The sequence below is a fragment of the Haliotis cracherodii genome, unplaced genomic scaffold (assembly GCF_022045235.1).
Source record: "Haliotis cracherodii isolate W230 unplaced genomic scaffold, xgHalCrac1.p SCAF_2, whole genome shotgun sequence".
Classification (NCBI taxonomy): domain Eukaryota; kingdom Metazoa; phylum Mollusca; class Gastropoda; order Lepetellida; family Haliotidae; genus Haliotis; species Haliotis cracherodii.
In genome coordinates, this window is record NW_027266275.1 from 50,866,676 (window position 1) to 50,885,156 (window position 18,481).

General features: G+C 39.3%; 1 protein-coding gene across 2 annotated transcripts in view; it reads right to left on the reverse strand.

Annotated features, from left to right (window-relative positions):
- Positions 1 to 105: 105 nt before the first annotated feature.
- The window catches only part of LOC139468183 (prolyl 4-hydroxylase subunit alpha-1-like), a 42,477-nt gene continuing 24,101 nt past the window's right edge, over positions 106 to 18,481 (reverse strand). For both annotated transcript variants that reach the window (XM_071249993.1, XM_071249992.1), the window contains exons 5-13: positions 17,596 to 17,647; positions 16,538 to 16,725; positions 11,906 to 12,079; positions 11,280 to 11,350; positions 10,724 to 10,823; positions 9,939 to 9,992; positions 7,829 to 7,894; positions 6,010 to 6,078; positions 106 to 4,907 (exon numbers count right to left, since the gene is read on the reverse strand). In XM_071249993.1, the coding sequence (XP_071106094.1) occupies positions 4,740 to 4,907; positions 6,010 to 6,078; positions 7,829 to 7,894; positions 9,939 to 9,992; positions 10,724 to 10,823; positions 11,280 to 11,350; positions 11,906 to 12,079; positions 16,538 to 16,725; positions 17,596 to 17,647 (942 nt within the window). In that variant the 3' untranslated portion in view covers positions 106 to 4,739. The remainder of the gene's footprint in view (positions 4,908 to 6,009; positions 6,079 to 7,828; positions 7,895 to 9,938; positions 9,993 to 10,723; positions 10,824 to 11,279; positions 11,351 to 11,905; positions 12,080 to 16,537; positions 16,726 to 17,595; positions 17,648 to 18,481) is intronic.

The following is an 18,481-nucleotide window of genomic DNA, read 5'->3' on the forward strand; positions in this document are numbered from 1 at the left end:
CCCATAACAGGAATCGAACCCAGGTCTTTGGCATGACGACTAGGCTACCCCTTAAATCCATACGTAGTATTTAGATTGAAAAGTAACCATTTTAACATCATATAGTCCTCTTTTATTTCAGACATTGCATATTACATCTTTAAAACACATTTGTAAAGTCTCTTTCACAATATACTGAAACTCTGCCAAGACAAAAACAATTCCTGTGCCACATACAAAAGACAAGTTGTCCAATGATTTCTGAATGCACTGAAGTTCTTTCTGCAACAAGGAGAGAACAATGGCATCTTACAGACTTAGCCTGGATCATGAACATGGGAATGTAAGATAACATCTTAGCAATTACAGTGAAACCATGTTATTCCAGACCATTATTCAGGATGATTACTGTTTGGAAAGTCCAAAAATATACAAAAGAAATTACTCCATTTTCATGGTTAATGAGCTGGGCCCTGTTCCACAAAGTGATCATAGCACCAAGATGATCATAACTCCCATACTTTAACATAGGCTTGCGACAGTCTTAGCGAGGTCTGGAAGATTTCATTGGGAAAAGTACCTTCCAGATTTACAACATTTCAGAGTAGAACATATCTGCAGGTTAGTTGTTGCTAAATAAGTCTTCTATAGGATTAACACTGATAGGTATCTACGTTGCCATATTGTGTCCAAGTAAATCTATTTTCCCTTTTACATACCCCCCCCCACCCCCCACCCCTACCTGTACAATCCATTTCAATATTGAAGTACAGAATTGTTTGACAGTAATTGTATTAAAGATACATGTTTTAGAAATTGTCTACAATTCCCAACAAGTTCACACAATATTACTATGATAATATGTATGTCAAACAGAGGGCCTGTTAGATTGTCTACTGGCACAGCCAAACAAATGGAAAGTACAGGCGAGATGGCCTAGTGGGGGAGTGAGTTTGGTTCAAATCATGGCATATCACTGAGAGGAAAATGATAAAGGTAAGAGACAATTATGTGATAAAATGCAGAATGTATTGAGTGTGTATCTTGGATCTGATCCAAAGACAAGCACATCCAGGCAACTTTGCCAAAAAGCCTTCAAGCACTGGCTCACAGTGCCCATGCATCGTAATGATGCTTATCTACAGACCATCACAATAAGGGGACAGTGGTACCAGGTTGCAGCAACAACACAAATAGCAGCAAATAAAGGTACAATCAATGAATGAATGCTGTTTTATGTCTCAGGCAGCATTACGTCAGCTGTATTTCATGGCATAATCAAGTCTGGACAGGGCAACAAAGTGGTTGACAGCAAGGCAAGCGAGTTAACAGACTGAAAAAGTTTCCACCCTTACCGAAATAGGCTGGAATTCTTCGGATCGATTGTAGTGCCAACAGTGGCCATGTCCCTCCTACTGACCAATCAGATTCCCCCTCTCATTTCACTTGCATTTGCTTCAAACAAAATGGCGGCACCAGGTCAAGATGATCACACTGATAATGAAAATCTATATTGTAGTTAAACGGGTCTTACTTCATGAAGTGCATCAAATGTGAGCACATGAAAAGATTTGGAAAATAACTCCTAGGTAGCGGTAGACATGCTTTGCAAATCCAGAAATCGACCGAAATCTTCACGGTAGTTTATGAACCGGATGTCCATTTCGTTACACGGTTTTGATTGGACTATGCATGGACTCCATAATACCGGCCTAGATCGGCAAAGGTGGAAACTGGTCTTTTGTAGTCAGTTAACTCCCTTGCCTAAGGATGATGCAATAGGCAGCTCACATGACAAGCATAGGGAACTGTGGACCTTTTCTAGGTGGGAATACACATAGCAAGGCTACAATGATAACAAACTGTAAAGACCCATTTGAAAACAAAATGCTGTTTCTCATGTTTAGCTTCAAACTAAACAAATATAACCCAAGTTGGAAGACAAACTGACAGAGGTAATGTTGAGATAGAGATCCTAGTTAAACAGCACAAATTTGTTCATGAAGCTTGTGATTCAAATAAATGTGTTACAACTGGCGTAAGGAAAATGTATATTGACAGGTGCAGTTTAACTGAATCATATACTGTTATTACTAGAGCTAATACTTGTATAATCACTACGTGTAAAACAACATCTAACAACTATTCTGATGACTGAAAATGAAAAAGGAGCATGAAAGAATACATTCCAAATTAAAGGAACTGATTACTTCCTCCTGTTTTCAAGTAGGTTGTGTTCTACAGGTCAACTGTAGAATTAAGGCAGTTCCTTGACTCCGCCAGTCTACTGGTACAAGCATTTAAACACTCACATCTACTCTATCTATAGTCAAATGCTGGTGTTCATTCTGCACATGACATCATCACCAAAACCCCATGGCAAACACCAAAATGTACCAACTATTTTCCCTTTGTGAATACATCCTGGAATCCTATCTTGCAATACCTTGTACTGTAACATCACGACACTAAACAGAGATGACCCATATCCCTTTGCAGTACCTCCTATACCTAAACCCACGAAGCTGTCCTTTAAAAATGCCCAACTGTCAGTAGCAGGACTTGTACAAAGTGGACATCTGGCACCCCACTGTACCCCAAGTGGACATCTGGCACCCAACAGTACACCAAGTGGACATCTGGCACCCCACTGTACACCAAGTGGACATCTGGCACCCCACTGTACACCAAGTGGACATCTGGCACCCCACTGTACACCAAGTGGACATCTGGCACCCCACTGTACACCAAGTGGACATCTGGCACCCCACTGTACACCAAGTGGACATCTGACACCCCACTGTACACCAAGTGGACATCTGGCACCCCACTGTACCCAAGTGGACATCTGGCACCCCACTGTACACCAAGTGGACATCTGACACCCCACTGTACCCCAAGTGGACATCTGGCATCCCACTGTACACCAAGTGGACATCTGGCACCCCACTGTACACCAAGTGGACATCTGGCACCCCACTGCACACCAAGTGGACATCTGGCACCCCACTGTAACCCAAGTGGACATCTGGCACCCCACAGTACACCAAGTGGACATCTGGCACCCCACTGTACCCCAAATGGACATCTGGCACCCCACTGTACACCAAGTGGACATCTGGCACCCCACTGTACCCAAGTGGACATCTGGCACCCCACTGTACCCCAAGTGGACATCTGGCACCCCACAGTACACCAAGTGGACATCTGGCACCCCACTGTACCCCAAGTGGACATCTGGCACCCCACAGTACACCAAGTGGACATCTGGCACCCCACTGTACCCCAAGTGGACATCTGGCACCCCACTGTACCCCAAGTGGACATCTGGCACCCCACAGTACACCAAGTGGACATCTGGCACCCCACTGTACCCCAAGATTGGTATGCAAACTACACTATGTACAACCTTCCTAACCTGGCCTCACTTCTTAGGAACTTAGACATTTAATGTCAGAAATAGTGGTCACTATTCAAAGTTAGGTTCTTTCCGTTTCTGATCATATCAAATGGATCTATTTCTAACTTAACTATTATGGATTTCACGTTTTACAATAAATAAACAGGTATATTGTTAAATATGGTATGCAATATATAGGTAAAACATAAAAAAGGTCACATTTCTGAAACTTAATTCACAAATTGTTGTATTTGATCATAAAATCTCTCTCTCTTTGTTTACCAGTACATTTTACAAAGTTGAGGGTTTGTTGTACATTTGTTGATTTTCATTATTATGTTAGAAACAACAAGAAGTAAAAGCAATAGGTAAAGGAGTTTCTAATGTTGCGTCAGTTCTTTATGCAGCTTAGCTCCACAAATATTTATCATAAACTTTCTGTGAATCCTGTTCATGAAAACCATGATCACACATACATATATTAGACCTCATACTTACATAGTGCTATTTGCATATATTTTCAAGAAAATGTCCATATAGTTTTCAAACCTACATGTTACACAAGTAATAAAAAAGTCTGACAATACACAATGATGTACAGGCCCATACATTCAGAGTATGACTTGCAGTATCATATTCAATATTTACATTAACCAGTTTGTAAGAAATAGTTTGATTTGTCTCTTTATGTTATAGTTTTCAATTACAGAACCATGTTAATGGAAATATGTCTGTTTTTATCATGTACACAACAATCTACATGTTTGACAATTTCAAGTACTGGGTACACACATTTGTTCTACCTCCGTGGCCACGAAGAAAATGATGAAAAATAACAAAAAACATGTATCTCACAAAAGTCTGGTTGGTAATTTCTCTGGTCAGCATTATTTGAGATTTCCTCATAAACTATTTTTGTATGCATTACTGTGTCTGGCATGGAAGATCTCATGAAAACTCTCATTGAAAAGCATATGAGAATTTGTAAATCTTCTGTAGGAAATAGACAATATTTGCATCTCCTCATGGTTCTTTACTTACACTGCACTGTGTCTATACTAATAATGAACCAAATGGGATAAACATGGGAAGGACATCAAGTATAAACACAAGGAAAACCAGCTACTTATCAAAATTCATCAAAAATGCACAAAAGAGAAACTTAACACATAATGTCAGAAATCTGGCACTTGTCCCAGATATTTCGGTGTAAAACATCACATTGAATTTCATGGCAGGAACATCAACACATCAATTCATAGACATAAACTAAGGACATTCAAAATATGTTACAAATATACATTCTGAGATTCATTCATTCTTTCAAATTTTCTTCACTGCTGCTGGAGAACGAGGTATATTATTCTTCTGCATATAAACCACAAGGTCGTCTGAATTCCTGCCCTCTCTCATGAATCCACTTGTTGGACACCCACTTGATCCCAACCAACACAGGACATGCAGCATGGCGGGTGTTGTAAATACCTTCGCCATTCTTATACAGGTTGTACCAAAATGCCGCTGTGCCCTGAGAAAAGGAAAACACAAAGTTTGGAATAACATGTCTAAACACATTCAGTTACTCACTTCAAGTAGTACAAACAGTTCTGAGAAAAAACAACAAGAATTTAGGTGGCATTGTGTGTTCATAGCTTGGGGCTTTGGGAGTTGTGCCAATGTACACTTGTCAGAGGGGTACACAAAGTATGTCATCTGGACTACCAGTTGTCCGACTTCCATATTTGGTGGAAGCCTCGGTAGCTGAGTAAGCTAGATCGTTGACTGGTGTGTTGTGTACTGGCGATTAGGTGCCTCACTCTGAGAGCGTGGGTTCAAAATCCCAGATGGAACTCAAACCCATAAAAGTACTAGAATTTGAACTTTACTGAAAAAGTGTTATCCCAAACATAACATTTTTTAGGTAAGTCTAATGGCTGTAAATTCATAACATAAAACATAAACAGCTAGGGTAGACTGAACAAACATGTACCCAACTGTCAGTCAAATGTCGGAACAGGACAGTTCTTTCAGTTCTTTCTACCGCTAAACAAAGATCTGAGGATATCACGTTGAGGGTTACATCAGAACAACCTTTCATCCAACCTGTAAGAGCATCGCTTACCACATCTGGAAAGTGACATTTGGAAAAGGTTAACACAGGGTATTCCGAATGACAGCTACAGCTATACCGCTGAATCCATCAAAATCATCGTCGATCTCTCGCTTCAACAGGAGAAACATCTGAAAGGAAGACTTTCCGCAGCCCTGGGAAGTACTGCCATACAATCTAGATATTCCAGACATTTTCTTTTGTTAAGTTTTCAAATTTTGAATCAAGAAGTTTGTCAAAATATTGTTCAAAGCATAGTCTGGAATGGAAGACAACAGTTTGAAACTGCTGCCGTAAAGCTGCTTTGTGATTGGTTAATGTTGACTCCTTGCTAGTTATTTCAGTGGTCGCTCAATGTTTCTGAAAGGTCATTCTGACATGACCTGTAATGGGAGGTCGTCAGATCTTGTTCAGTGGTAGTGAGAACTAGGATCTGATTTCACTGAGACTGGTCAAGGCCTGGAAATGGGCACCAGACCATGGTGCATAGTTCCTATTACCAAATAAACAAAATTCTCACCTTCTTGGGAAACAGTTTGACACCAATATATGGGAAGACAGTAGCGCCCCCTGCTGCCACATCACTCATCTACAAAGGGGAGGTAATACCATACTTAGCTAAGATGGCATAATGTTCATCAAATCACAATAAGGACACAAACACAGCACAAGTTATCACATTCTGTGATTATTTAAAGTCTACCCCAACACCTAATGAGGCCCTACCTTTAGTGCATTCAACATTCTTATTTCCATTGTGTAATACCATTAATACAGGCCACAGATCAAGTTAACATTTACAAAGAAGGTGCAGTGAGAGATTTACATCACAATAACCAGTCACCAACATTGTTGGAATACCGTATTCTACATAATAAGCGCCTAAGGTGCTCTCAAAATTAGAAATAGGGGGGCTCTTATTAGAATATTATTTTGGTGAAAAAAAGCATGTTGAAAGATCGTTAATTTCGTGGTTTATGCTGACAGCCTGAAATGTTTATATATGTGACAGAGATATTTTTCCAGAATTTAATTGCCCATAATTAAAGGTGCATATAACACACGAGTGCATATTATACACAAATAAATTTAAGTCTTGAGTAAATTGATCAATTGGAAGGAGTGCTAATCGGGATTGTTCACTTGCCAATATATGAGCAAATATCGCCATGGGTGCTTATTAGAGCGGGGAGCTTATTACATCAAATACGATAGTCGATGTATTTAGAAAGCTGTTTCAATGTTTAGTTTTACCTGCAGTTGACATGAGAATGTTGCATGTCTAGTAGGGAAAGCATCTGGGTTTTACCACGATTTACAAAACTGGGGGTCCATTGATGGAACCCCCATAGTTATTGTCAAAGGTCCTTTAAGGAAATGGGAGGGTCTTGTAAAGCAATGAAATTACTTCAATTACAGGACCTTTATATTTTTTTGAAGAATTTAGAACAACAAAAAGCAATGTGTGTCGTTCGGGACACAACATATTCTTCATTCTGCGTCCATTCTATACATTTATGTGTAAATAGCTGCACATTTCTGGTGTCACACGAAACCCTGAAGCATATTTTGATGTGACCCATGACATATTGAAGCTGATTCCTCCAAATGCCAGTGAAATTAGTTTCTGGTATGACCTCACTGTTGACCGCATCACCTTCACACACCTTCAAACAAACAACTAGGCAAGGGCAGCCAGAAGATGATATTACACACTGAAACTCATGTTAACGTGTAGACAGATCATGTGTCATGTTAACATGTAGACAGATCTTGTGTTGTGTTAACATATAGACAGATCTTGTGTCATGTTAACATAGACAGATCTTGTGTTGTGTTAACATATACACAGATCTTGTGTCATGTTAACATGTAGACACATCTTGTGTCATGTTAACATGTAGACAGATCTTGTGTTTATGTCAGCATATAGACAGATCTTGTGTCATGTCAATATATAGACAGATCTTGTATCATGATAACATGTAGACAGATCTTGTGTCACGTCAACATTTAGACAGATCTTGTGTTGTGTTATCATATAGACAGATCTTGTGTCATGTTAACATAAAGACAGATCTTGTGTCATGTCAACATATAGACAGATCTTGTGTCATGTCAACATATAGACTGTCAGTGTCACATTCGTATAGATGTCAATTCAGAGTACTGGTGATATTGTGTGGGGTTATGATACAAACATTATGTCAGGTTACCACAGAGACATAATGTATCACATCAACCTCACGACAACCCCCATCTGTCCGAGATCAAGTTGGAGCTACTAATAACCAACTGAACTCATCCCGATGTGTCGAGGGGTACAGTCAGCTACTTACATAAAACAGGAATGTTGCTATCCTGTTCCCAGTACCAAGTGACTTGAATGCATCCTTTTCTTCTTTCTGATGTAATCAAAGAATCATGTGCATTTGAGATATGGATACATAGCAAATCATAACTTCAACTTCATGTTGTCCCTCCTGCAATGCCCTTGTCTGCAGCTAACCTACCTGTTCTGTGGAACTACAATAAACAATCACATTAGCAGGCCTGGGGAAATAATCACACACAGACATGAATGCATCACCCATTGGTTGAACAAATGGCTTCTTTTGAGAATCTTCAGGTAGTAAGGATACTTGTCATTGACATACAAGGAAATATTCCATTTTCTTGATCTCAAATTGGCCACAAGGGGACAGTGATCAACCATAGAGAAATACATCCTTGACTTTCCATGGGGTTATTGCTGACATCAGTCAGAAAAATCTAATGATGACTTACATAAATTAGAAAAGTGGCAATTCTGTTCCCCAGTAATTGCTCCATTTGTGTCAGTTTCCGTTTCTGTAAGGCAAATAAATGGCACAAGTGTTTCTCACAATATGGTGCAAAAAACATTGGAAGTATTGAATTGTGATTAAAACTTTGACAATATGTAATGTTTTATTTGTTGTTTATTGCTTAACGCAGCACTCAGCAAGATTCCATCTATATGGAAGGGGGCTGTAAATGAGGAAATATATTGCTGCAGGTAACACAATGACTCAATTCAGCCACAGCACTGTAGCTCACCTGTAGATGTGTAGTCAATAGTTTAGCTCCCTCAGTCTGGCAATTTCAGTTTAATATGTTCACAGAGCCAAATATGCATTTTGAAAGAATATAAGAGCATGGTCAACATTTCTATTGCAAGGTGTCATCACTGGACACAACAAGCTTGGGAAGTTACAGTTTTATTGGTCCAGAGCATCCTGAGGAGATGATGTTTACTGTGCGAGAGCATGGTCAAAGAACATAAATAAAGGTCAAAAGTCAAAATATCATGAAAAACAATATGTATGTGCTGAGCCCTGCTGCTAACTATACATATACAATTTGGACAATAATGGCTGTGTAAATTGTCATGCAAAGTTTCAGCTACTAGTATGGTAAAACTGCAAAGGTAAAAAAGGTCAAAATTTAAAATATTGCAAAAAAGACAAACATAATGCATATGTTAAGCCCAACTACTAACCACAAATGTACCAAATTTTATGAAATCTTGACAAAACTAATCAAATTATGGTCACATAGGGCCTATTGGCTTTTTCAATATGGTTGCCATGATGATCATAATGAAAATGGGATTTGAACCCCTGGAACAAATTTTGGGGCTATTGGCATGAATAAGTATGTGATGTTGGTTCAGTGGCTTATAAGGAGAATATGTTTACAACAAGCAATGGACAAACAGGCCACAACATAAGCTCACTTGATTTTCAGGAGCAAGAAAACCAGTGCAATTATTTTCCGTAATTTTCACTAAGCATTATTATGTGTGCTTCATGCTGATTGGCTACAGTGATTAATGCCATTTGTGACATTGCTTTCAATGTTTGCAAAGCTGCTCATAGCGACACGATGTCATAGCAAAGCATTGTTGCTAAACATTAAAGATTGTCAGGCATAAGAGTCCTTTCATGAGCTGTTGTTTCAACAATAGATTGAGTGAGCTGATGTTTCCACTTGTGATTGTGAAATGCATGTTCACAAGAACATGAAGTCTGTGAAGATCAAACATTCAAAGCTAGTGAAGATCATGTATGTGAAATGAAGTATGTGAAGATCATGTATGTGAAGATGAAGTTGATGTTAAATCAGGTGAGCTATGAATCCAATTCTCTAGTGACTAAGAAATGAGTATTGTCATATCAAGGAAGCATTTACTGTTTCCCACAACAGCAGTGTATCACACTGTCTAATAAACACTTGTAAATCTAAATATATTGTTCCCACCATGTCCAGCGCCTGAATTAACAGTTCTGTCTCACATGAACAACAAGATAAGTAAATAAACCAGTTTATCTGTTAGAATCTGCTTAGCTCTTACCGTTTTTTCCCTTCATCTCTCACATGCAGAATCACAAAGTATTAAGAGCGTTTGTCAAAATGATAAATACTTACTCTTGCAAAGTCAAAGTGTGGTTCATAATGTCCCCCTAAACCATAGTTTGCAACCTAGAACAGAAACACAAAATTTCAAAAAGTGACAACCAGCTATTTGTACTTCTCTAAAAATAAATTGGAAAAAAGAAAGATCCAAGTGTACAGATATCCCTTGTAGTACACATAATGTGTACTGACCTCATGGTATATGAAGATGCGCATAGTGCATTACTTGTTAAACGACCGGTGCATACCATTCATCCTCTGTAGGATGCCATGTGTAAAGTGTAGCCTCTGTTGGATGCCATGTGTAAAGTGTAGCCTCTGTGGGATGCCATGTGTAAAGTGTAGCCTCTGTAGGATGCCATGTGTAAAGTGTAGCCTCTGTAGGATGCCATGTGTTAAGTGTAGCCTCTGTAGGATGCCATATATAAAGTGTAGCCTCTGTAGGATGCCATATGTAAAGTGTAGCCTCTGTAGGATGCCATGTGTAAAGTGTAGCCTCTGTAGGATGCCATATGTAAAGTGTAGCCTCTGTAGGATGCCATATGTAAAGTGTAGCCTCTGTAGGATGCCATGTGTAAAGTGTAGCCTCTGTAGGATGCCATGTGTAAAGTGTAGCCTCTGTAGGATGCCATATGTAAAGTGTAGCCTCTGTTGGATGCCATGTGTAAAGTGTAGCCTCTGTAGGATGCCATATGTAAAGTGTAGCCTCTGTATTATGCCATGTGTAAAGTGTATCATCTAGTACTCTAGGGGTGACACTGCAACTATTGCATGCAACCAATGAGAGACACTGTCACCTGTAACTCCTCTGCTGTGTCCATGCTCAGGCCTGTAATGGCCTGCATCCTAGCATTGATTTTGGCCACTACTGGGTCTTCATCCTGCTTCAACCATGCACTGAAATAGATAATTTCTAAATTGTTATGTTGAAACAAGGCGAAGTACAGGACCGTGAGTCAGCAGGTGTTTCTGAGCAATGGTTACAGCACATGGTGGGCACAGGCAGGAGCAAACAACTGGTCGATGAATGAATAAATACGATCTTACTCTGCTTTTAGCATTATTCCACCAATATCACAGCAGGGGACACCAGAAATGGGTTCCACACATTGTACCTACTGTATGTGGGGAATCGAACAAGGACCGCTGGCAAACATGTTAACCACTAGGCTATATACTACCCAGTAGTTACTGAAGCAGTAAAACTAAACATTGCTGTACACAAATATGCACCTACTCCCATTCTCCCAGGAAGGAAAGCTTGGTTTGCCTGGTCCAGATAACAGTTATTAATATTACAAGACTATGGCCTGAAGTGTCTATGCTGCACATATCAATATAGAGCATACATACCTTTTACTTATCCTATAGGTCGCCACTTCAAGTTCCCCTGTTTTAGAGTTCTGAACTGTAGCCCTATTTAACTGCAAGAAACAAACATTCATGACACAGGCATCAAGCTTTCGCATCTTAAAGACATGAGGACTTAAATGAATCATATTCATACAGATCAAGAAAATCATCTATTCGTGCTATTCACTCCCAATTTATTGATATGAAATTCAATAACAAAAAGTGAAAATCTGTTAATAAGAGTCCTGGGATGATCATGGGCACCATTTAAAAGGTAGCCTTGTTCTCATATTCCTTATGTATAAACTTTATGATGTGACAAGGTGTGACACTTCTGTGACTGGCTTAATTGTCAGAATGGGCAACACCTCCAAGATGCAGCACACCTTGTGACAGGCTGCGATTGTCATTCACAACCACAGCATCTCAACAACCAAGACAAAAATATGTTTGTCGATTTAATATCAAAATGGTTTGCTTCCATCAACCCTGCCCCAAGTTCCACAAGATACTGGCAGTTATATGCAAAGTTCCTCCACACCCAAGCAGAGTGACCCTCATTCATCGAACTTGGACTTCCCTGAAATTGGTGCCTTGTATTTAAAACACATAGCCACAAGCAATACCTTTGGTGTTGCTAAACCTTTAACTGCATTTATTTCCGAGTCGCTCATCACATCATGGTACATGACAATCCATGGATCCAGAAATACATCCTCTTCTTTGGCTGGCATCATAAGCAGGAGAGGATTGTTCCGGGTGCGGTAACGACACGCTAACTTGTGGTTATTTTTTATCTCCTGTAAGTAGAAAAAGGATACATGCATCATCCACAGTGATTGAACTTAGCCACAAAGGAAACAAAATACACTGTTCAGTGGAAGTGGTTTATCATAGTGAGTGGTGTAGTTCAGAACAACACATATATACACTGAGAAATGTAATTATACTGTTGAAAAATTCACAATATCTGGGTTTTTTCTACAAAAATTACTTTGGAGGGAAGGACAGGGAGGGCAATGACAAATAAGCAAGCCCTTACAAAGCTGTTCTTAGCAACATGTTCATGGAATCTCCTCCAGGATGGATGCTTCCACTGTTAACATCCCCATTCATCAGACATGTTTGGTTTTCCCTTGACATTTTTTCACAAAGTAGGACAATAACTGCCATATTTCAAAATTACTTTTCAATAAAAGAAATTCTTAGAAACCTGATATTGTACCTAAAATACACAGCAGATATGTTTCTTCAGGCAGTCGATTAAATTCAATTACCACTTCCCTTTTATGACGGGCCATGTTTCACGCCTCCATAAAGATTTTCCCCACTGGCAAATCGGGCCGAAATTAAAACAAAACCTCATGAAGCCCTTTCTTTGTAAAAGTCAGGATGAGTGATAGTGTTGACTATGTCAGTCTTGATGTGAGGGAACTGAGGCTGCGGATGTTGTCCAGTGATTAGAAGACGTAAGCAAGAGATGTCTTGTAGCCCAAGCTGCCACTGACAGGAGGTGACACCGGGGCATGCCCAGCAGGCGGGACACACACCACCACATTTCAATCAACGACTTTGTCTGCAGCCACTACAAGGGTTTTATGTCAGCCCTGTCATTGTCAATTTCCTGTCTTCAAGAACATACTTAGGAACACCAAGTCTGTCAGTCTCAAGTTACTCATGTCAGTCTTTTTCAGTCCACCTATTATGGTTTCTGTAAGTGCTTTAGACACCATTTTTCTTTTACCTCACTTAGTGTCTTACAGTTCATTTCAAGACATCAGACGGCTAATTTTAACAAGTACAGCATATGTTATTATGATCCAGCTGATCCAGAAAGTCATTATAGGGAAGGTAAGGCCACACATTTTTTATTCATTGTTTCATGGGTCTGCAGCCCCTAATGAAAAGCTGCTGGAAAAGAAATAAATTGAACAGAAAAATATTTATTTAATTATGTCTCCTGCTAGTAACATTATATAATATAAAATGTTAGATATAAATTCCATGTCTACATCACTATCAGTGATTCAAGAAGCCAGCTGCAGTTTTAGCTCAATGGCAGAATGACTTTCATATAAATAAATGACTGACACAGATATTTATTTATATTTCAACCGACCTTGTGTGGAAAAGCTTGAATAAATCTGTGAAACATTAAACTAAATAAGTGTGGCCCAATAGCCACAAAGTTTTCAATTACCATCACTGAATTTTTTGGGTGAAGTATGTTGGACTTCTGTTTTATAGCTTATGAAATACAAAAACTTCACAAACAGTTTTGCTTTCATCTTCAATTTCAGTATTCACTGACTATTACAGTCATGTTCCATGACACATTTGAAGGACCTTACACAATTGTTATGAACAACCAACTTGACACAATGCAAGAAGAAATGGCAACAAGAACTGTCCGTATGTATGAAAACAACTTGATTTTCCTTCGTTTGGACCAGCAGTCTTTTTTTGTGTTGATCACCTTTATGAATGTTTCAGCATAGGGCTCAAGGAACACAAAAAAAAGACCAGCTGTTCGTAGAGAATTAGCTAATGGCTTTCATATCAAATACAGCAATGACTTGAATTTAGAGTAGCCTCCCTTACTTGAAATACAAAAACCATCAGGGAATATTCTTTATTTTTAATTTTTCCAGAGGGAACACAAGTTGTTTATTTTTTTGCCATTTGGAAAACGCTCAACCTGCGGGTTCCGTAAAGCAAGGAAATAAGTTGGTCTGGCCTTATGCAGTGACAGAGACATTTTCCACATCATAATCTCATGGTAACCATGGTAACTGTTTCCTTTAAAAACAACTGATTACATTGATAGCTTTATTAAATTCAAATTTGATCCTACATGGAGTTGCTGGTGTGGGTTAAGTCTTATCTTTACTTAGGTAGTGCAATATGACTGATGTGTAGCAAATATAAAGCCAACATGACAGTCTTTCATCGTTCATCGTCCTTAATGCCTGTATATACATCAATATGTCCTTCAAATGTTATCATTTACAATTAAATAGACTACTGTTCATGTACCTGTAACTGTAAGACAATTTAATTTCATAATATCACATTACCTTTGATAAAAACATTAAACAATTAGGATTTAATATTGTGTTGTTGAGGTCCAACACATGACATGAACATCTCTGATACATGAAGCTTATGTTACTAATTAAATCACAGTATACAAGAACTTCTGATTCATGTTTAAGTGAGTATTACTACCACAACTATGTTCCATTATCAATCAAGTCAGACTGAAATTATCTACATTTAAAAACAGAAAACTATGTACATGGTATGCATTGTTTAAATACTTAAATATATTCAGGGATTTATCTAGACATGCTAAGATGATGATATTAAGCCCTATGTCTGCAGCAAATGTCAGTTGCAATTTCCCAATTCATGTTAATATAGTTACACTAATCATCATGAAGATGTATTTGTCAAGGGGAACATGTATTTTACTGACAACAGAATCAATGTAGGAGAAAAGCCTTAAATATGTAACTTTATATTATTGCATTGAAAGCAATATTACAATACAATGTTAAAATGCCTCTGAAATGAAGAAAATAAGAACTAAAGAACTAGCAATTTTGAACAAAGTAAGAATATTTTCCCCAATTGGCTCCCAAGGGCACTTTGGACTCGCTGATACATCTCTTAGACTGTATTGATGACAGGTAAATAGCATAGAATACATTACACATAAGCATCTTATGGCTGCATTCAAAACACCAAATGCAACAGTTTTCAGCTTCATAGGATCAAAACTACAAACACAACATCTGAAGAAAAAGAAACTGGTACACAGAATGTGCCATATAAACTTTCTCCAAGGAAAACCCTACACCAAAAGAAAGAAACTAGCCTTCACCAAAACTGTTTTGTAAAGTTAATGTCTTACATCTAATAAGTATATACAGACAACTGCTTTGGTGTTGAAACATTTCAAAGATATTGTATTTGTTAAGGAATAAATACATTACAATATTGGGAGTTAGATATACACAGTACTGCAATGAATAGAACACACATAAGAATATTACATCCAACAAACAGTTAACTTGTAGAAAAATAAATATATAATTTTCTTACCACTGTGTAAATTTCCAGTCTAGGAAGAACATGTGACTTGATTATATGGTGTAATCTATAGCCTACTTGACCATATAGTGTGACCTATGGCCTCCTTGACCATATAGTATGACCTTTGGCCTACTTGATAAGAAATATAGAATACTAAACTCACTCCCTTGTAATACATGTACCAATTTTATTAAAGTCCTGAATAGGTCTGCAATGACTCGATTTTGCTCATCAGATACCAGCACACTCTTGAGTTTCATAAAATTGCTACTTTATGGGAGCAAGTTTATTCATATATTACTTGTTGTTAATAACTCCTTTAAATATTTACTGTTGTGTGTAAATGGGACGGTGTGTAAATGGTCCGGTATCTAAGCAATCCACAGCATAATCCAATTGAGTTTAGCAGAACAATACTTCAAACACATTACACAAGTTGACACATATTAATTTAATCCAAACAACAGCCCACCTTTAGAATACAGTGGTCCATTCCATAAAGCTATCGTATCGCTAAGGTTATCATAACTGCCATAATTTAACATACACTTACGACTGTCGTAGCAATACAATCGTTCTGTGGAATGTGGCCCTGCACCACAAAGTTAACAAACATGTCACAATGTCCAATGACGTAATTTGTGGAATTTTGATGTAATTTGTGGACTTTTGTTCCAAGATCAACCAGCGAAACAATGCCATGTGACATCAGCCTAGCAACCACTGCTTGGGTTGCTGGGGTAATCAAGTGTGCATAAGCTCCTCTCTGTGACTTATCATCTCTACACACAATGCCATTGAATAAGCCAAGGAATGTTGGGAGTTTTTAATATTTGTCAGTGAAACTTGTTCCCGCAGTACATAAGCATGTGCTTTGTTATTACATAATGTGTAATAGAGCTGTATGTTTATTAAACTGTAGCTGTATGCTGCTCTGCTCTTACTAACATTTATTTACAAGACAGAAATGGGATGAGATTTTACCCTGTCACTAATTCTTAGTTCATAAAGGTGTCAACACTTCTATGAAGGAAACACTTCTGATGCGAAGTAGCACCAGAATAACGAACAGGACACATGACAGGTCCCCTGAAAAGGACTGTATCAACTGGTTTTTAGAATCAGATATGAAGTAGTGCTTTTCTTGATCCATATCTTACCATTATTTGCTCTCCTCGACACAACGCCTCATAGCTCTGGAACTCATGTGACCTGCGATAATCATTTTCAACAGGGTCCATATCCAAGGTCTTTCCATCCTCTCCCCGAGCATACTCTGAAGCCTCCTTGTCCTTCAGCATCTTCTCGTAGTACCGCTTGTTGTTGGTTGCTCGCTCATGGTTGGGTTCTGGTCAACAAGCAGATCAACAGTATGCAGTTCAAGTGATCTTCACTGTTTCAAACAATATCTGGAGAAAACGATCTTAAGTAAGGGCCAAACTACAGATCATATGAAGGTCTCTCTACCTAGGACTGTGCAATGAACCTCAACATGTGTGAGTTATTATCATCAGATATATTTGAACAAATTCTTGTCATGGTTTGCATCTGTAGTGTGAATCTCCATCAAGAGAAATCAAGCACAGGATCGGTACTCAGTGTCCCATTCTTGTTGTAAAGGCCAACCCAATGGGAATATAGTTGTTATATAATGTGTGACCTGTTTGAATGTGTGTCATTGCATCCTAATGATGTGGGCCATTGCTCATCAGTAGAGGAAGGAACGTGTACACGAGACGAGTCCCCACTACGCATACAAGTGACTATACCTGAGAGGGCGTCACTCATACGAGCGACTGCCTGTCCATGGACAACAGATTTGTGCATGTAGCACAAAAACGTGTCTACAAGTGTTATTTATTAAAATGATAAAACAAAATTAAGTACAGTTATCAAATGACACGAAAGGATGCTCATGATAATAACCTTTAGTTTGGGTAGTCCAGGACCCTGTCCTAGAAAGCAATCTTAGCAGTGCAATCTTAATGTAAGTGTTCAATAATGGGGGTTACATTTGTCTTAGTGCTAAGATCGCTTTGGAGAATGGTGCCCTGTACTAGTGAGTAGGCAGTAATGTATAACCACATACTATAGTCCAAAGATAAATCCTTGTATTACATTTGAAATATGCTACAATTTTTTTTGGAGACATGTGAGGGATTGTATGGACCTAACTCATGCATGTTAAGCACTGTCAAATACAAGTTTCCATGCTTACCTAGTGTCAGCAGTTCCTCTGTAAATATCAGAGCTGTCTTGACATTTCCTTTCTGAAAATATACATTCAAAGAATTCCACAATTTGCATATATGTGAATGATGTCAAACCAATCCAAATTTGTGTGTGAAATATGGTATTCAGTGTAAAGAACAAATCATGCCTTGTGTGAAATACTATGATTTGTCACAGACCTCTACACCTTGCATAGCCCAGACTCCACCCAGACCTACCAGACTCCACCCAGACCTACCTGACTCCACCCAGACCTACCTGACTCCACCCAGACCTACCAGACTCCACCCAGACTCCACCCAGACCTACCAGACTCCACCCAGACCTACCTGACTCCACCTTGCATAGCCCAGACTCCACCCAGACCTACCAGACTCCACCCAGACCTACCTGACCCCACCTTGCATAGCCCAGACTCCACCCAGACCTACCAGACTCCACCCAGACCTACCAGACTCCACCCAGACCTACCAGACTCCACCCAGACCTACCAGACTCCACCAAGACCTACCAGACTCCACCCAGACCTACCTGACTCCACCTTGCATAGCCCAGACTCCACCCAGACCTACCTGACTCCACCCAGACCTACCAGACTCCACCCAGACCTACCTGACTCCACCTTGCATAGCCCAGACTCCACCCAGACCTACCTGACTCCACCCAGACCTACCAGACTCCACCCAGACCTACCAGACTCCACCCAGACCTACCTGACTCCACCCAAACCTACCTGACTCCACCCAGACATACCAGACTCAACCCAGACCTACCAGACTCCACCCAGACCTACCAGACTCCACCAAGACCTTCCAGACTCCACCCAGACCTACCTGACTCCACCTTGCATGGCCCAGACTCCACCCAGACCT